The sequence below is a fragment of the Phyllostomus discolor genome, chromosome 2, assembly GCF_004126475.2.
Source record: "Phyllostomus discolor isolate MPI-MPIP mPhyDis1 chromosome 2, mPhyDis1.pri.v3, whole genome shotgun sequence".
NCBI lineage: Eukaryota > Metazoa > Chordata > Mammalia > Chiroptera > Phyllostomidae > Phyllostomus > Phyllostomus discolor.
Window position 1 is genome coordinate 133,438,783 of NC_040904.2, and position 20,646 is coordinate 133,459,428.

The 20,646-nt window shown below is 36.3% G+C and overlaps 1 protein-coding gene across 4 annotated transcripts in view; it reads left to right on the plus strand.

The window, feature by feature from the left end:
* CEP290 (centrosomal protein 290) overlaps window positions 1-20,646 on the plus strand; it is a 104,276-nt gene that overhangs the window by 41,228 nt on the left and 42,402 nt on the right. For all 4 annotated transcript variants that reach the window (XM_036018597.1, XM_036018598.1, XM_036018599.1 and 1 more), the window contains 5 exons: window positions 1,773-1,884; window positions 13,794-13,999; window positions 15,171-15,322; window positions 19,246-19,357; window positions 19,967-20,422. In XM_036018597.1, the coding sequence (XP_035874490.1) occupies window positions 1,773-1,884; window positions 13,794-13,999; window positions 15,171-15,322; window positions 19,246-19,357; window positions 19,967-20,422 (1,038 nt within the window). The remainder of the gene's footprint in view (window positions 1-1,772; window positions 1,885-13,793; window positions 14,000-15,170; window positions 15,323-19,245; window positions 19,358-19,966; window positions 20,423-20,646) is intronic.

A 20,646-nucleotide genomic window follows, 5' to 3' on the forward strand; every position in this document is an offset into this window, starting at 1 on the left:
GGAGCAAGACCAGAATTTCATTTTGAAAGAGTCTGGAAATCAAAGAAAGAAAAAGGGGATAGAAACATAGTTAAAATACCCCAAGCCCGTGTTTGTTTTTCTCCTATGTATTTACAATATTTAGAACTGGGTTGTAATTGAAGATGTCACCAGAAATTCAAGTTTAATCTCTTAACTTGCTTTTCTTTTCACCCTAACATCCCGTGTTAAAAAACCTCACTATTCTGTTTTGTTATTCTTCATTAACTCTTATTACCTGACATTCATTGTGTTCTATATTGGCTTTTCTCACTACCCCACTAAAACATAATTTCTAGGATGGAATTTGTTTACCATTGAAGTACAGTGCTTAGAATACCTGGCATAGAGTAGGCATTTTATCTGTTGAAAGAAGAATAAATTGGTTTAAAATGTACTTATGTGCCAACTCCTACATTTACATCCCCAGCCTGACTTCTCAGAGCTGTCTTCTACTGTGTGGAATTACCAACTTTACAACTCACGTTTCAAATTGAACGTATCCAAAATGCACTCCTGATACATTTTGGATAGTCGTTCTTTTTTCAATATATGCCATATTATCTTCAGTTAGTTAAGACGGATACCTTAGAGTTATTCTCTAGTCAGCCCTTTCTGCTGTCATTTTTATTTCCCAAATATAATTAATTCGCATGTCCTCTTTTCTCCATCTTCACTGCTATTACTCTAGTCTAAACCAGTGTCATTACTCATCTGGACTTTATAATATCATCCTGACTATTTTCCGATTTTCTCTCCACATTCTTCTTTATTCTCCACATTGCATCCTGGAATTGTTTAATCTTTAACTCGTATCCTATTATGCATTGTTAAATTCAGTTCTTTATCTTCATATAACATACCTTGCTTAGTATAGCCCCGTTATTGTTCCTTTTTCTTTTCTTTCTTTCTTTCATTGTTTTTTTCCCTCTTTATTTTGTGTGTGTGTGTTTGGGTCCTAGTTATCTTTCCAACTTTTTCTTATTCCACTCTTCACTTTTGTTTTTGCTCACCATGCTCAAGTCCTCTAGCACTTCAGAGTCTTTCCTGCTTTAGAGCATCTGGGTTTACCAGTGTATGATTACTTTCCATGGCTGGTTTCTTGTCAAGACAGACCCCTTCTCATAGCTTAGGTTTCAACTTAAATACCACCTCTTTAGTTGGGTAATGCCTTCTTTAACTGCTCTATCTAGATATGGCTCCTTTTATTATTCTCTGAGCCCATACTGTTTCTTTCTAGATCTTGATTATTAAGATTTTTTTTTGTTTGCCTACCTGTTTACTCGCTGCTGTTTTAAACACCCTCCCCAACTCCTGCCATGCATATGTATCCACAGACACCAAATGATTAGGCCTATGAAGGCCAGAATTTGTTGTTTTTTTTTTCACTGTTAACATACAGCACCTGTCATTGACAGCATGCTAGGGATGCTCAGGAACTATTTGTGTGAATGAGGGAAGTAAGTACTAGTATGTGAAAGTTATGAAGCAGTGAGTATTTTATCTTGATCAAAAGGAGCATGGCTGCAGCTAGGACCACATATTTGATACACAAGATTTTGCTTATTTTTAAATAAGGGTTAAGTTATATGTATATATACCTATATGTGTATTACATGTGTGAAAACTTCTAATTTTGTAAAAGAAACTGGATTGTGAGTTTCAGGAGATATATAAAGTTGAGACAATGTTATTTTTGTGGTACTAGTCTGAATTGTAATGTAGTTTCTCAGTGATGTTTCTGTTTAATTCAGTGTGAAAATGCATCTCTAAAAGAACAAATAGAGTCTACAAATAAAGAACTAGAGATTACCAAGGAAAAACTTCACACTATTGAACAAGCCTGGGAACAGGAAACTAAATTAGGTAAGTACTGTGATTATGATAATATAAAATGATTAAGATCTAATAGTGAATAATTTTCATTTAAAGTTCTTTTTCTAAACTGGATGAAAAGAAAGTATTTTGATAAAAGTGAACTCTGTCTAACAGTTTAATTTAGCAGGCAGTTGAATAATATCATCTACTAATCTCCACCAAAATTCGGTTTTCAGTTATAAAATTAGATTTGTTCCAAATAAAATCACATATGTTAAAAATTTATAACTAAACATTAGCTGTTTTGAACTATTTAACAGTCAAGACTGGTGATAATTTTGAAATACCTACATTGTAGTGACAGTATTATAAGTTGCTTCACCATGTATAAAGTTATGTCAGGGCTGTATCATGTGACATTTTTAAATTAAAAGATGACCATATAGCATTAAAATTTTTTAAAATTTATATTACTCATGGTTCCAGTACTATATTAACACTTTTTGTATTACCTTGTACATGCTTAAATATTGTATGCACTTTAAATTATAGTAAATGTAGTATAAGCTGTATTTATTTAGTAGATATCAAAATATTGCTATTTTTATTCATCATACTTATAAATATTTATGCAGTATCTTTCTGTGTTTGAATGATTAAATCTCTAGCTTTTCTTATTTTTGTTATTGTTATGGTGCTACAAAGAACATCTTCATGTATATCTAACAGATTATTTTCTCAGAGGGTATTAAAATCTTTGTTGCTCCTTTAGGGTTTTCCATACTAGTTTTTCAAATGGTTTCCTTAGTTTATAGCATTTAAAACTTTTTATCTTGCTAGCTTTATGCTTTATAATTTTCAGATAAATTTGCCACTTTGGTTAAGGTGTTTTCATGTGTTTCCTTTCTGGACCTTTGAGCTCTAATGCTGTTCACAGGTTCTGTTGCTAAATAAAACTGTGTTATTATATTGGTAACTGAGATATGTAGTTTAGAGAAGTCTAACATTGGGAAGTCTAAAATAAGCTACTTTTAGAACCCTAACTGATGTGGTTCGGTAGGTTGAGTGTCATCCCACAAACTGAAAGGTTACCAGTTCGATTCCTGGTCAGGGCACATCTCTGGGTTGCATGTCAGATCCTCAGTTGGGGGCGTGCAATCAATGTTTCTCTTCCTCTCTTTCTCCTTCCCTTCTTCTCTCTCTAATAATAAATAAATACATTCTTTAAAATAAAATAAGCTACTTTTAAAAATGTAATTTTTAATTCATTAAGAGATTTGAAATGAGTTGACATCCATGTAGCTCCTACATCAAAGAAGATACCATTTAAGATAAATAAAATGAGTATTATGCTGTATCTTTTTAATAACTCCTATAGAAATTTTTAAATTTTCAAATACTTTAATCTCTCCCATACATGACTTCATGCCATGAAAGATTTTACAGCTTTCATTATTTTCTGTTGTTTGTATATATTTGTTTGGAAGTGTCACATATTAGCTTTTTTCATCCAAGAGTTTATTGGTGTTGGGGTGGTGTGCACTACCCTCTCCCTAAGAAAATTCCATACTCAAGAGTGTAGAGGTGGCTCATCGCTGTACTTTTTGTGACAGGCCTCTTTACATTATCATAGTTTAGCACAGAATTGAACGGAGAAGGGGTTTTATATTCCTAGTATATTTATACTCAATGCATTTTTTTTCTTTTATTCATGGTGTTCAGGATTGACTGAATGAGTCTCTATTCCATAATGGACTGACTGACTCACACTTTTAGCTTCTTTCAGTAATCTGTTACTGTTAATTATTTGATCATTGCTTGCAGTAGCTATTCTAAAATCATAGATGCATACAGAACAAAATGAAATACTTAAAACTGTGGAAGACACCGAAACCATTTTTTGTTAGTTTGTTTTAAATATATATACATATATATACTTCTTCAATCAAATTCAGTTATAAAACTCAAGCTTGTGAAGCTAAAAATATAAGAGGGGACGTTATTGGTGTTTTGAATCACTGCTTAGTTCCTTAAAATAATTGACTTCACTGAACATGTGATTAATTGATTCTCCAAAAAATAAAACACTATACCAAATTTTGTTTCTTATCTGAAACATCTTGGTTATGCAAAGAAAAGCATTAATTTTCTCCTCAGTAACAACTAGTAACTAATGTTAATCCTACGTTATGCCTTTTCATGGGAAATTTTTTATTTTGTTTTCATATGTATTTATTTATGATTATATTTTATTGATTATGCTGTTACAGTTGTCCCAGGTTTTCCCCCTTTACCTCCTTTCACCCAGCACCCCCACTCCCTCAGGCAATCCCCACACCGTTGTTCATGACCATGGGTCATGCACATAATTCTTTGGCTTCTCCATTTCCTACTTTACATCCCCATGGCTATTCTGTAACTACCTATTTGTAATTCTTAATCCCCTCACCTCTTAACCCATTCCTCCACACCACCCTCCACCTGGCAACCATCAAAACTTATCCATGATTTTGTCTCTGTTCTTTGTGTTTGCTTAGTTCATTTTTTATACTCAATAGTTTATAGATATGTATTTTTGCCATTTTATTGTTCAGTTTTAATCTTCTTTTTTTTTTTTATTTTAATCATTGTTCAAATACAGTTTTCTCCTTTTTACTCCCAATCCAGTCCCCGCTCCCACCGCTCCCCAGTTCCTTCCCCTTACCGCCCTCCCCTTAGTTTATGACCATGTGTCCTTTAAGTTTGTTCCTGTGAACCCTTCCCACTGTCCCCTTAAATTCCCTCTACTCTCTTCTGTGGGCACTGTCAGCCTGGCCTCTATTTCAGTGTCTTTGGTTATATTTTGCTTGTTTCTTTGTTTTGTTATTTAGGTTCCTGTTAAAGGTGAGATCATGTGGTGTCTTTCACTGCCTGGCTTGTTTCGCTTAGCATAATGTTTTCCAGCTCCATCCATGCTGTTGCAAAGGGTAGGAGCTCCTTCTTTCTTTCTGCTGCATAGAATTCCATTGTGTAAATGTACCATAGTTTTTTGATCCATTCATTTACTGATGGGCATCTTGGTTGCTTCCAGCATCTAGCTGCTGTAAATTGTGCTGCTATGAACATTGGGATGCATAGGTTCTTTTGAATTGGTGTTTTAGTATTCTTAAGATAGAGTCCCAGCAGTGGAATTGCAGGGTCAAAAGGCAGATCCATTTTTAGTTTTCTGAGGAAGTTCCGTACTGCTTTCCATAGTGGTTGTACCAGTCTGCAGTCCCACCAGCAGTGCACTAGGGTCCCCTTTTCTCCACAACCTCTCCAACACTTGTTGTTTGTTGCTTTGTTTATGGTGGCCATTCTGTCTGGTGTGAGGTGGTATCTCATTGTGGTTTTAATTTGCATCTCTTTGATAGCTAGCAATATTGAATATCGTTTCATGTGTCTTTGGATTTTCTGTATGTCCTCCTTGGAGAAGTGTCTGTTCAAGTCCTTTGCCCACTTTTTAATTGGATTCCTTCTCTTCTTAGAGTGCAGTCTTGTAAGTTGTTTATATATTTTGGAGAATAAACCCTTGTCTGAGGTATCATTGGCAAATATGTTTTCCCATACAGTTGGTTCTCTTTTAATTTTGATACTATTTTCTTTAGCTGTGCAGAAGCTTTTAATTTTGATGAGGTCCCATTTGTTTATTCTTTCCTTTATGTCCCTTGCTCTAGGAGACAAGCCAGTAAAAAAGTTTCTTCGTGAAATATCTGAGATTTTCCTACCTACATTCTCCTCTAGGACTTTAATTGTGTCATGTTTTATATTTAAGTCTTTTATCCACCTTGAATTTATTTTTGTATATGGTGTAAGTTGGTACTCAAGTTTCATTTTTTTGCATGTGGCTGTCCAGTTCTCCCAACACCATTTGTTGAAGAGGCTATTTTTACTCCATTTTATGTTGCTGCCTCCTTTGTCAAATATTAATTGATCATAGAGACTTGGGCTTATTTCTGGGCTCTCTGTTCTGTTCCATTGGTCTATGTGCCTGTTTTTATGCCAGTACCAGGCTTTTTTGATTACAGTGGCCTTGTAGTATAGTTTAGTGTCGGGTATTGCGATCCCTCCTACTTTACTCTTCTTTGTCAAAATTTCAGCAGCTATTCGGGGTCGTTTATAATTCCATATAAATTGTTGAAGTGTTTGTTCTATGTCTGTGAAATATGCCATTGGTACTTTAATAGGAATTGCATTGAATGTGTAAATTGCTTTGGGTAGTATGGACGTTTTGATGATATTAATTCTTCCAATCCATGAACACGGTATATGTTTCCATTTGTTTGTGTCTTCCTTGATTTCTTTCTTCAGTGTTGTGTAGTTTTCTGAATACAGGTCTTTTACCTCTTTGGTTAGGTTCATTCCTAGATATTTTATTTTTCTTTTTGCTATTTCAAATGGGATTTTTTCCTTGATCTCTGCTTCTGCTGTTTCATTGTTGGTGTACAGAAATGCCTTGGATTTCTGGATATTGACTTTGTATCCCGCTGTTTTGCCAAATTCATTCATTAGGTCAAGCAGTTTTTTGGTAGAGTCTATAGGATTTTCTTTGTATACTATCATGTCATCTGCAAAAAGGGAGAGCTTTGTTTCCTCCTTTCCGATTTGAATGCCTTTTATTTCTTTTTCTTGTCTGATTGCGGTGGCTAAAACTTCCAGTACTATATTGAATAGAAGTGGTGAAAGTGGACAGCCTTGTCTTGTTCCTGATCTTAGTGGAAAAGATTTTAATTTTTGCCCATTGAGTATGATGTTGGCTGTAGGCCTCTCATATATGGCCTTTATTATGTTGAGGAATGCTCCCTCCATTCCCACTTTGCTGAGTATTTTTATCATGAATGGGTGCTGTACCTTATCACATGCTTTTTCTGCATCAGTTGATATGATCATGTGGTTTTTGTCTTTGCTTTTGTTTATGTGATGTATTACATTTACTGACTTGCGAATATCGAACCATCCTTGCATCCCTGGAATGAATCCCACTTGGTCATGGTGTATGATCTTTTTAATGTACTGTTGGATGCGGTTTGCCAGTATTTTGTTGAGGATTTTAGCATCAATGTTCATCAGTGATATTGGCCTGAAGTTTTCTTTCTTTGTTGTGTCTTTATCTGGTTTTGGAATTAGGATGGTGTTAGCCTCATTAAAAGAGTTTGGGAGACTCCCATCTTTTTGGATTTTTTGGAATAGTCTGTGAAGGATAGGAGTTAGCTCTTCCTTAAATGCTTTGTAGAATTCTCCTGTGAAACCATGTGGTCCAGGGCTTTTGTGTGTTGGGAGTTTTTTGATTACTGCTTCAATTTCTTTTGTTGTTATTGGTCTGTTCAGGCTTTCTGCTTCTTTTTCACTGAGTTTTGGAAGATTATATTTTTCTAGAAAGTTGTCCATTTCACCTAGGTTTTCAAATTTCTTGGCATACAGCTCTTTGTAGTAATTTCTTAGAATCCTTTGTATTTCTGTGGTATCTGTTGTAATCTCTCCTCTTTCATTTCTGATTGTGTTTATTTGGGTCTTCTCTTTTTTTTTATTGATGAGTTTGCTTAAAGGCTGTCAATTTTGTTTATCTTTTCAAAGAACCAGCTCTTGGATTCATTGATCCTTAGAATTGTGCTTTTAGTCTCTATGTCATTTAATTCTGCTCTGATCTTGGTTATTTCCTTCCTTCTGCTTGCTCTGGGCTGCCTTTGTTGTTCTTCCTCGAGTTCTTGTAGACGTAGGGTTAGGTTGTTGGTTTGGAATGTTTCTGACTTTTTTAGGTGGGCCTGTATCGCTATGAACTTCCCTCTCAGGACTGCCTTGGCTGTGTCCCATAAGTTTTGGGTTGTTGTGAGTTCGTTTTCATTTGTTTCCCGAAACCTTTGATTTCTTCCCTAATAGCATTCTTGACCCATTCATTGTTTAATAGCATGCTATTTAACCTCCATGATTTTGAGTGTTTTTGTTTTTTTTCCTTGGGGTTGGTTTCTAGCTGCAGTCCCTTGTGGTCTGAGAAAATGCTTGGTATGATTTTAATTTTCTTGAAATTCTTCAGGCTTGTTTTGTGTCCTATCATGTGGTCTGTCTTTGAGAATGTTCTGTGTACATTTGAAAAGAATGTATATTTAGCTTCTTTTGGATGGGGGGCTCTGTAGATATCAGCAAAGTCCATTTCATCAAGGGTATTGTTCAGTGCCACAATATCTTTGTTGATATTTTGTTTAGAAGATCTGTCCATTTTTGATAGTGGGGTGTTAAAATCTCCCACTATAATTGTGTTGCTGTTCATATCTTTCTTGAAGTCCTCTAAGATTTTCTTTATGTATTTGGGTGCTCCTATGTTGGGTGCATATATATTTACAATATTTATGTCTTCTTGGTGGATTCTTCCCTTGGTATTATGAAGTGACCTTCTGGGTCTCTCTTTATGGACCTTTTTTGGAAGTCTATTTTGTCTGATATGAGTATTGCTACCCTGGCTTTTTTTTTTCCTGTCCATTTGCTTGGAAGATTTGTTTCCAGCCCTTCAGTTTCAGCCTGTGTAGGTCTTTTATCCTGAGGTGGGTCTCTTGTAGACAGCAGATATGTGGGTCATTTTTTCTTATCCATTCAGCTATTCTATGTCTTTTGATTGGAGCATTTAATCCATTTACATTTAAGGTTATTATTGATAGGTACTTATTCATTGTCTTTTATGTACATGTGTTCCTGTCTGTCTCTCTCTCTCTTTTCCCTCCCTTCCTTAAAGCAGTCCTTTTAGAATCTCTTGCAGAGCTGGTTTGGTCGAGGTGTATTCTTTTAGACTTCTTTTGTCTGGGAAGCTTCTTATTTGGTCTATTATCTTGATCGAGAGTCTTGCTGGATATAGTAGCCTTGGTTGCAGAACCTCTGGTTCTCATTACCTGGGGTATTTCTTGCCATTTTCTTCTGGCTTGAAGTGTTTCTATTGAGAAGTCAGCTGGTAGCCTTATTGGGGCTCCCTTGTATGTTACTTCCTTTTTCTCCCTTGCTGCCTTTAAGATTCTCTCTTTGTCTTGAAATTTTGCCATTTTAATTATGATGTGCCTTGGGGTGGGCCTCTTTGGGTTCCTCTTGATTGGGACTCTCTGTGTTTCCTGTATTTGTGTGACTTTTTCTCTCATCAAATAGGGAAGTTCTCCTTCATTACTTGTTCAACTAGGTTTTCGATCCCTTGCTTTTCTTCTTCTCCTTCTGGTATCTCTATTATATGGATATTATTACATTTCATATTGTCTTGCATTTCTCTTAATCCCTCTTCATTCTTTCTGAGCCTCTTTTCCTTTTCTTACTGTTTCTGGATGCTGTTTTCTACTTTGTCCTCCAGCTCGCTAATCCCATCTTCTGTTTCATCAGTCCTGCTTTTCATTCCGTCTACTGTATTCTTCAGTTCAGAAATTGTATTCTTCATTTCCTCTTGACCTTTGTTGAGAGTTTCTATTTCCTTTTTCATGTTTATATAGTTTGCAGTGAGATGGATGTAGTTTCCCTCTAATTTCTGAAAGCTCATTGTGAGTTCATTGAACTTCCTGATAATCATTGTTTTGAAGTCACTGTGTGATAGTTGAGTTGCCTCTATTTCATTTAGCATTTTTCCTGAGGCTTCCTTGTTTCCCTTCAATTGGGGGTTGTTTCTTTGTTTTCTCATTGTTCGTGGGTTTCTTCCTTTTTCTTCTTGTTTGTTAATTTGATCTGTTCTGATTCCCTGTAATTATGGTGTGAACTTCTGTGGTAGAATATTTGTGAGATTCAGTGGTGCAATCTCCTTCATGTATCCTGGTGTTCACAGCTTCCCCCTACTCTTTTTTGTGATCAGTTGGAAGAGTAAGGCAAAATGGTTTAAAACAGCAAGACAGTATAGTATGATATTTACATTAGCAGCCAGTAGAGAAGAGAAGGTATATCCTTTGGCTCCTTATACTGTTAACCGTGGTCCTCCACCCCACTATCCACGTTTTAGAAAGGATGGAAAGATGGTAAGACTCTTATTGGGGACGAGAGGATTGTTAGTTGGATCTAGAAAGCTGTGAGGCTGTGGGAGGTCAGATTCTAAGGTAGGGTTGGACTAAAGATTAGTATATAGGAGTAGTGAGTATAAGAATAGAGACAACCCCCACAATAGTATAGTTCAGAAAATTGCAAAGTGGGCTGAGATCAGGTAGGGGTATTGAGAAGCATTTAGAATTGTATAGACTAGGTCTTACTAGCAGTAATAGTAAAGTGACAGTCTTGTGGCAGAATCGATGAGGTCTAGATAACAAGAATAAAGAGTATAGAACCTTGAGAGGTGTATTAATGGAACACAGATGAAGGATAGTAACTTATCAACACCTTGTGACTGAGATACCAGAGGGGACCTATCAAATGACAGTATAACCAGCCAAGCAAAGAAGATTAAACAGAAAGAAAAAGAATACCAAAATATTATTAAAATAAAAAATGTTGGAAAAGTGAGAAAAAGATAATACAAATTTACAGTAACTTGCAAGATTAAAAAAAAAAGGAAAGAAAAGCAGAAGATGTAGTGCAGGAGAGATAAATTTGGAGTGGAAAAAATAATATTAGGATGAATGGAAGAGAAACATAAGGGATTGCGAGATAAAAATAATAAGAATTGAAAAATAAAATGTCACATAAAACACAAGATAAAATCAATCAACCATCAACAGCCAGAAAAACAAAACAAAACAAAATAAAAAACAAAAAACAAAAACAAACAAACACAAAAAAAACCCCTCTTGTTGGTTTCTAACTGGCCAGACCAGTTTTTCTGATCTTGCTGGCTTCAGCTGGCTGAGGGACCTTTGAAATGCTTCTCTCTCTCCCAGCCAGATTTGAGCAAGTCTGTCAGGTACCCTGGGCACTCCCGAGCACACTGGCTCTCTGGATCTCACTTCCACGATCTTCCGGACTCCGGGGTCCTGCAGGGTTCCAGCTCTATGATCTCAGAAGGCACCCGTGATGTTTTGGGATTCACTGCGCCCTCCCTGGGAATCGTTAAAGGGTGCGCCCCTCCCCTAAACTTTTGAGATTCAGCGTCTAGGATCTCCCTAAGTGCCTCTCTGCGACCCGTCCCGGTTCACACGAGTCAGTGTTTCTAAAGGTGCGCGAACCAAGCCCTTTCCAGCTCTGTGTTCCCTGCCGAACTGTACTCCAACCGGATGTTGGCACCTTTCCCGGCTCCCCCGGTCGGGGCTGGCTGGAAATTTCTGAGCCACTACTGTAGGAACGCACCAAGTGCCACGTCCCTCCCAGGATCAGGGCGTGCGATTCAGGCCTCCCTATGGGGCTCGAGCGGAGCGCGGCCTGGCTCTGTGCTCTCCACCGATCTGCACTTCCACCGGGCTAGGGGTGCAGGCGCCCTCCCAGGCTGCCCCTGGTCCTGTCAGCTAGAGTCCCTCACTTCTCCTAGGTCTCTGGGCGGGTGTTCATAGTCCCTGGGTGATTTTTTCCCAGTCCAACTGGCCAATCTGTTCCTTCTAGCAACACGTTCTCCCCTGGAGTTGCTCACTCCCTGTATTCGGGGAGGGAGCAGCGACTTCCCTCTCCTGGGAGCCCTGAGGCAGACCCCGGAGCCCCAGGCGGGCCTGGGGTCTGCACACCCCTAGACCCCACGCTGATCGCTGGGCCCCTTTTGTCCTGAAGCAATCTCCTTACCGTCTGGTTTTTCAGTGAGTGCAATAATTTTTGATGTCCTGCTTTCAAAAGTGATTAGGTAACCTAGTCCACTTGCTCCTTTTCTCCACCCATCCGCGAGTTTCTCCCCTCTTCACAGAAGCCAAGTCCCTTAATCTTCTTTTTCTTAAATAAGTACCTTTAACATTTCATATAATAATGGTTTGGTGATGATGAACTCCTTTAGTTTATTTCTTGTCTGAGAAGCTCTTTATCTGCCCTTCAATTCTAAGTGATAGCTTTGCCGGTTAGAGCAATCTTGGCTAGCGTTCTCTGCTTTTCATTAGTTCAAATATTCCTTGCCAATAACTTCAAACCTGCAAAGGTTCTTTAGAGAAATCAGCTGACAGTCTTATGGGAACTCCCACATTGGTAACTAACTGCTTTTCTCTTGCTACATTAAGATTCTCTTTTTATCTTTAACCTTTGGCGTTTTAATGATGATGTGTCTTGGAGTGGGCCTCTTTGCATCCATCTTGTGTGGGACTCTCTGTGCTTCCTGGACTTGCACATCTATTTCCTTCACCAAATTAGGGAATTTTTCTTTGATTACTTTTTCAAATAGATTTTTAATTTCTTGTTATTTCTCTTTTCCTTCTGGCAGCCCTATGAAGCAAATGTTGGGATGCTTAAGTTGTTCCATATGCTGCTTACACTATCCTCACATTTTTTAATTCATTTTTCTTCTTATTGTGTTGATTATTTGTTTTGCTACCTTATGTTCCAATGGATTTCATTCTCAGCTTCATCCACTTTACTATTGTTTTGCTTTAAATTGTTCTTTATTTCAATTAGTGAATCCTTCATTTCTGAGTGCATCTTTTTTATGCTATTGAGGTCCTCTCTTAAGTTTGTTGAGAATCCTTATAACCAGTGTTTTGAGTTCCTCACCTGAAGGATTGCGTATTTCCATTCTCTTTATTTATTTTTCTGGAGTTTTGATCTGTTCTTTCATTTGGGACATGTTTGTCTCCTGATTTTGGCAGCATCCCTATGTTTGTTTCTATGTATTAGGTAGAACTGCTGTGACTCCCTGTCTTGGTAGCATGGCTCAGTGGGAGTGAGTCTGAGTAAGTCCTTGTGTGGGTTTTTTTAAGAGGAACTGCTTGAGACTCCAGAAGTTTCTTTCACCAACTCAAACCCCACTGGTTTTTGTACCCAGAAGTTGTGGAAACTTATTTTCCTAGGACTAGAACCCTGGGCAGGGGGCCTGGTGTTGGGCTGGGACTCCTTGCTCCAGAGTAATCCCTCCTGATTTTTGTATCACCACACATAGTTGTGGGACCAGCCTGTTCCACATCTCCACATCTCTGCTCTTCCTATGAGTCTGGATGGATGCAGTTTCTTTAATTCCATAGTTGTTGTACTTCCATTCCACTCAATTTCCGATGGTTCTGAGTGATGGTTGTTTTATAGTTTTGTTATAATTTTGATGTGGTTGTGTGAGGAGGTGAGCCATGTTTACCTGTGCCTCCATCTTTTTATTTTATTTAACCACAGACTTCTTTGTCCAAAGACAAGCCATACTATGTGTGTGTATCATATACATATGTACATATATACATGTATATACACATATATAATCACACGTATATGAGATTAGTTTGTGGTAACTAATAAAATAATTTAAAATGTTTGGTATTAGATGTTTACATAAGCTATGTAATACTCATTAGTTAAGTATTACTAATGAGTATTAGTTAAGTATTACTTAACTAATGAGTATGAGTAGTATTACTTAACTAATAAGTATAATACTCATAGAGGATAGATACTTGGTGAGACCCCTAAATCATATGGCTTCATATTTTAATTTTAGCTTGACTCTGTGAGACTTTAAAATAAAGTCATTGCACTTATATTCACCAAATAGTGTTATTCTTTTAATTTCTTATTACATAATATATATCATAGTAAGATATCTTATTATATCATTTATCTACTTTCAGTTATCAAAATATAGTTATTTACCCTTTTTTGATTCTCTGTATGTGACACCATTTACACTATATTTTTTTCATTGTTATTTCAGTAATCCCATGAGGAATAGTTTTTATTATCATTTGATTGATGAAGAATGTATGTTTCGGAGAGATTAAATGGGAAAGGCAGCATGTAACAGGAAGAGTTATGTCTAGATCTATGACTAGAATCTGGACCTGCCATAATTCAGAGGGCTCGTGTTTTCTACTGAACACAATGTCTAAAATATCTGGAATATAATTTTTATAAGAACAGCATAAGTTTGACTTAAATATTCTTGTATATAGGAAACGAATCTAATATGGATAAGGCCAAGAAATCAATAACCAACACTGAGATTGCTTCTATTTCAAAAAAAATCACTATGTTGGAGATGAAGGAATTAAATGAAAGGCAGCGGGCTGAACATTCCCAAAAGATGTATGAACACATAAGGACTTCATTAAAACAAATGGAAGAACGTAATTTTGAATTGGAAACCAAATTCGCTGAGGTTTGATATTACAATTTTTATCATGTAATTAAAAAATAAGGAATTAGTTGTGGTAGACATTGTATTATGTAAGAGGTTTGTTTATATCTCTGAAGTAGCATATTAATCTAGTACTTATGTTTTATGTAATAGATAAAAATAGAAGATGTATTTTTAAATTTTTAAAAAGAAAACAAATATTTCTGTGAATGAGTTCTTATTTCTCACCAGCATTACATTATTAGATTTAATATGCAAAAGAAAGAATACTTGCTTAATAATAGAATTACTTGCCACTACCTTCCATTCATTTAACAAATACTTATTTGGTGCCTATTTCATTCCAGACACTGTAGAGGGGCTGGAATTATAGCAGGAAACGAAATACTGTAAACAGTAATCTCTGCTCTCAGGGACTTTGTATTCTATAGGAGATTTTGGACTTTTTTGACGTGGTCAGAATTATTAAAATGGATGGTAATAAATACAGTTTGCAAGTATTTGACAGTTTATGATGAAGTAGCATTCTTGTAATATTTGTTTTTACCTTGAGAATTAGTATAATTTTCAAAGTATGGCATCATTTTGTTTTAACTGTCACTAAATATATATTGATGTTTTATTAACTCGCTTAGATTTATTTGCAGGTGATATAACTGAAGTAAAATATAATGAGTATACTGCATTCCTAACACATTAAGAATATCAGAAATTCTGCCCTGGCTTGTGTGGCTCAGTGGATTGAGCACCGGCCTGCAAACTTAAAGGTCACTGGTTAGATTCCTAGTCAGGGCACATGCCTGGGTTGCAGACTGGATCCCCAGTTGGGGACGTGTGAGAGGCAGCCAATCTATGTTTCTTTCCCTCTCTGTCTCCCTTCATTATCCTCTCTCTAAAAATAAATAAAAATAAAATCTTAAGAAAAATATCAGAGATTTTGATATTATCGGACTGTGAGTTGACTAATAAAAATGACTTTTGGTGGGTTGGCATATAACCAGAGTTTGCATGATTTATTCCTAACTCTTTCTCTCTTTACCCTTTTTAATCTGTTCTTTGTTCTTCACACTCAATTCAGTGTGTGGACTAATGCAATGTAAAGAGGACTGCAGTATGCTAAAAGCTAAATGAAAAAAGAAAAACCTCTTTAAAAACTGATATATCTGAATATTTCTTGTTACTTTTTTTTTAGCTTACCAAAATCAACTTGGAAGCACAGAAGGTAGAGCAGATTTTAAGAGATGAATTAGCTGATAGTGTGAGCAAGACAGTAAGTAATGCTGATAGACAACGGATTCTAGAATTAGAGAAGAATGAAATGGAACTAAAAGTTGAAGTATCAAAGTGAGTTCATGTAAACTTTCTGGTCACTTGATTAGATGTATCTACTCTTAATTTGTTTTTAAGAAACCTAAATACAGTGGTACAGGGAAAATACTGTTAGTGGCAATTGATACTGGTTTCTTTTCAGAAGAACATGCTTAAATAATCTAATTAGAGTGGTTTTAATGGGCATAAATAATAGTGTTGAGGAGGAAATCACTTCAAGATTCACAAATTTTCAGAGTCCAAGGATAATGTTTACAGAAAGAGCTGACTGGGAATCAGGACCTTCTGAGGCTTAGTTCTTCTACATATTAACATTTTTTTAGAAGGGAGGGCCATTAATTTATTTGAACTTGTTCTTTATTTTTTACCTTATTAGAGCAATTACTTTATAAGTGCCTCTTCTGCCTGTTCAGAAGGTTGATGTAAAAATATAAGGAAACATTCAAATTTTGATTAGTTTGGAGTATTTACTATATATACTATGCTAAACATATACTAACTCATACAATTATACTTAATAACTCTGAAGTAACATTGTTATTTTCATGTGATGTGTAGAAACAGTTTATTTGCTTAGAACACAACATATATGTAAGGTGTAAATACTGTGTGCCAGGTAGATATGCTATATATTCACTCTCTTTTGTGATTATGTGTTCCTTCAGTAGAAAAATGTGAGGATCCCAATTTGGCTGGTGAATATACAATACAATATACAGATGATCTGTTTTAGAAACCTGTAATTTTATAAATGAAAGTCACCCCAATAAATCAAACAAAACCAAAAACAAAAAAACTAAAAAAAAAAAAGTGTGAGGATCCCTGAGTTGATCTGTGTGATAGCCATTTTTGGAGCTTTGATATCATTTTGGGAATATCAGTCATTCTGAGCCATGTTCACTGTGAAAGGTTCCTTTTTATACTTCCTATCACCTCACGGACCTTACCTTTTGAAATGAGCTCAGTTATGTTATTCATTTTATATCTTAATTAATGAAAACATATATAACTGTCAATGAGGGCTTGTAATCAGTATGAGGAAACTTTACTTATCTGTCACACTGAACTAAAATAGTTCCAACCCAGAGTAAAACGCATTTTACCTTACCTGTGTTATCTTAAAACAATAGTCATATAAGCAATTTAATAAATTCCCTGACTGGTGTGGCTCAGTGGATTGAATGCTGGCCTTTGAACCAAAGGGTCACTGGTTTGATTCCCAGTCGGTACATGTGTGGGTTGCGGGCCAGGCCCCCAGTAGGGGGTGCAGGAGCGGCAACCACACATTTATGTTTCTCTCCCTCTCACCTTCCCTTCCACTCTCTAAAAACAAATAAAATCTTTAAAAGATGAAATTTAATAAATTACCATTAAGCTTCCCTCTTTTATTATAAATTTAGAAAATATATCATCTTTTTCACATTTCTGGTAACTTGTAAATTAAAATAAAGCACATCAATACATGTATCAATCTATTTAGAGAGCCTAGGAATTTTAAATATCTGTAATCATTTTTTATGCTAAACCTCACTCTCAATTTTGTTGTATTTTTCTGTTGCCATTTAGACCCCTTACACCCCACCACACCCCACAGTCACCACATTGTTATCCATAAGTTCTTTTACCTTTTTGCTTGATCCTTTTACCCCCAACTCCTCCCATAGCTGACAGCCTGCTCTTTATCTATTAATCTGTCTCTATTTTGCTTGTTAGTTCAGTTTATTCATTAGATTCCATACATGAGTGAAATCATGTGATATTTGTCTGTTTCTGATTGGCTTATTTCACTTAGCATAATACTCTCCAGGTCCACCCATGCTGTCACAAATGGTAAAATTTTTTTCATTTTTACAGCTGAGTAGTATTCCATTGTGTAAATGTCCCATAGTTATTTTATTCTCTTATCTACTGATGGATGCTTAGGCTGCTTTCATATCTGGGAGGTGATAATGCTGCAATGAACATAGGGGTGCTTATGTTCTTTCGAATTAGTGTTTTGGGTTTCTTTTAATAAATTCAGAGAAGTGAGATTGCTGGGTCAAAAGGTTGTTCCATTTTTAATGTTTTGAGGTTATTTCCATACTGCTTTCCACCATGGGTGCACCAGTCTGCCGCCAACAGTTCAAAAGTGTTCCCCTTTGTTGCAGATGGGAAGAGACAGACCTGAGTCAGGATATCTTTCTCCCCCAACTCAGTTCTTGTCTCACTTGCAAGACACAAAGCCAAGAGAGAGACAAACACGTATAGTAGAAGTGACGTAGCAAATTTATTTATGAAATACACACGAGTACAAAGCTGCAGGCAGGCACCCAGCTGATCTGGATGTGTCACGTATAGAGGAAAAAACGTTGTTAGTAAATCTGTTAGTAAGTTAGTGAGTTTGTTCTATACACTTGAGCTGAGGCTACAAGTGGATACTTAGCTAATCCAAGTACACTGACAGTTGGAGTTCAGAGGTTATTATACCTCAGTCAGCTTTTAGTTTCCCTCCCCTTGTCCCCTTTCTAAATCTTAGGAATAATGTCCAACTACAAAGGCTTTATTTCTCAGTTAGTAAAGCTCTTTATCGTAGTGAAATTGTTACAGAGGCCCCCTTTCCCATCATAGGCCCCCCTCTTCCTCCTGTGCAGTTCCCGCTTATGATGTTCAAATCACCTGGCAATCTTAGTAAGGTTGTTACTGAAGCCCCTTTTCTCAGCACAGTCTGAAGGACTCTTCCCTCCTCCTGCACTATTTGGCTTGTGATGCTCAGGAATCTGGCAAACCTTATCAAACCCGAGCTCAGGAATGCTGAGCTAATTGGTGAGACATGTCTTCCTTTTGCTTCTAGTCTCCTGTGTTAAGTTCTTTGTTAGGTTGTAATGGTGAGGGCCCTGCCTTTGTTTTCCCTCTGGCTGTTCATTCCTGGCTGCTACCTAACACTTTTTCCATATTGTCAACAGCACTTAATGTGGAATTATAACAAATAAAGCTACCTAACACCGTATTCTAGCTATGCCAAACTATGATAAGTATCTTTTCAAAAACGTGTGAAATAGGAGTGCTTTGATCACATGCATTTGGAAAATAATGTATACAAGGGGAGACCCCCCAAAAACCAGAATTATGTACTACAAGGGGTAGCCCTTGTAGTACAGGCTACCCCTTACATGGTGAGTGTTCTAGGGACCCATCTGCATCAGTGCATCAGCTGCCATTGTTGTGAGGGGTTTCTTTGGGCTTCAGTGAATATTTCGAAGGCTCTTTTTATGCATTTGCCCATTTCATGATGGCTGATTTATGAGCACACTTGCCCACACTACGCTGAATGTTCAACAGTTTTTGACCAAAAACATCATGACCCTTGTGCTCTACCCTCCCTATTTACCCAGTTGCACCCCAAGCAACTTTTGTTTTCTTTCCCTGGATGAAAAAAGTCCTGAAAGGGAAATGTTTTACTGATATGGAAGAAGTGGAACAAAAATAGCAGAAGCACTAGAAGGCATCAAAATTAATGAGTTCAAAAACTTTTGAGCAGTGGGAAAAATGCCTCAGTAGGTGTATTATATCAAATAGAGAGTACTTTGAAGATGACTGAAGTTTAAACAGGTGAGAATAAATACACAATTTTTTATAAATAAATTTCGGTTTTTTGGTGGTCTCCCCTCATATGTATAGTTTCAGATAATTTTTTACTTTAAAACTTCTCAGAATATTTAATATGATACTATATATTATGAATTTTCAAGGGGGGAGGGATGTCAGTAATGACTTTTTCCATAAAACACATGTTAACCTCTCACAGAATTATTTTTTGTGGAACAGTTTAGGAAACCTTGCTTTAACATTTCATACAAAGAAGAGATACTAAAACCTTTTCCAAGGGCTTAAAAATTTGAAATCCTGGTATTTATTATTTAAAAAATGTACCTAATTGTTTCTGAAATATCACTTCCCAGACTGCGAGAGATTTCTGACATCGCCAAAAGGCAAGTTGAAATTTTGAATGTACAGCAACAGTCCAGAGATAAAGAAGTCGAGTCTATCAGGATGCAGCTGTTAGACTATCAGGTGTGTGCAGTATTGGCTCATCCACATAGGTTTTATCCCCTAAATTCACATTAGATATTTGGATGATTGTATAATTTTAATCAGAGAACATATCAAATTGAGGTTCCTATACAATTTAATTTGAATTATCACTCATAATACAGAAAAGCATTTAAATACCTACAAATGCATTGCTCTGAATGTTGGTTGGAGTTAACATAGTGAGAAGAAATATTAAGTGTTTCATACCAGTATTTTCTCTCATAGCTTTATGTAGCTTTTCACACATTCTCACGTATGTTTTTTTAGAATAAAAAAAACCCACATTGCCCATGTTAGTATTATACCATTACTGTTATTTATATATGGAATGTAAAAAAGTAAAACAACAATATTATTCCAACTGTTACTGATTCAGATGACAGATTTGGATTTTCTGTTTTGAGTTTTTTTCTTTGTTTGTTTTTTACAGTTCTTTGGTAACTTGTATTACAGGAAGGTTAGATGTTTGTAGGACCTCAGGTAGCACACTTCAAAATTTTATTTAGTAAATTAGAGATATTGAATCCATGATCAGTTTCTTTGGAAGCACTTGAGACTTACTACAAATATATGTAATTTTTAAATTAGGCACAGTCGGATGAAAAGGCACTAATTGCCAAGTTGCACCAACACATCGTCTCTCTTCAAATTAGTGAGGTTACTGCTCTTGGTAAGTTGGAGTCTCTTACATCGAAACTGCAGAAGATGGAGGCCTGTAATTTGCGCTTAGAACAGAAACTGGATGAAAAGGAACAGGCTCTCTATTATGCCCGCTTGGAGGGGAGAAACAGAGCAAAACATCTGCGCCAAACAATTCAGTCTCTGCGACGCCAGTTTAGTGGAGCTTTGCCCTTGGCACAGCAGGAAAAGTTCTCTAAAACAATGATTCAGTTACAGAATGACAAACTGAAGATAATGCAAGACATGAAAAATTCTCAACAAGAATATAGAAATATGGAAAACAAAAAAATGGAGTTGGAATTAAAGTTAAAGGGGCTGGAAGAATTAATAAGCACTTTAAAGGATGCCAGGGGAGCCCAAAAGGTAAAACACTGATTTTTTTCTTCAGCATTTCCAGAAGAGTTAGATAATTTTAGGTTCTTAATGTGTACCTATGTATAAAACATTTAATATTTGACCAAAATTCCAATTATAATATATTAATTGAGATTTTATAAATTAGGGGTTTTGCTTTTTTAAATGTCTATTTGTAAGAATACAATGAGATTCTTATAAGCAATGGTTTTAGTAGAAATGCAGATTTTAAA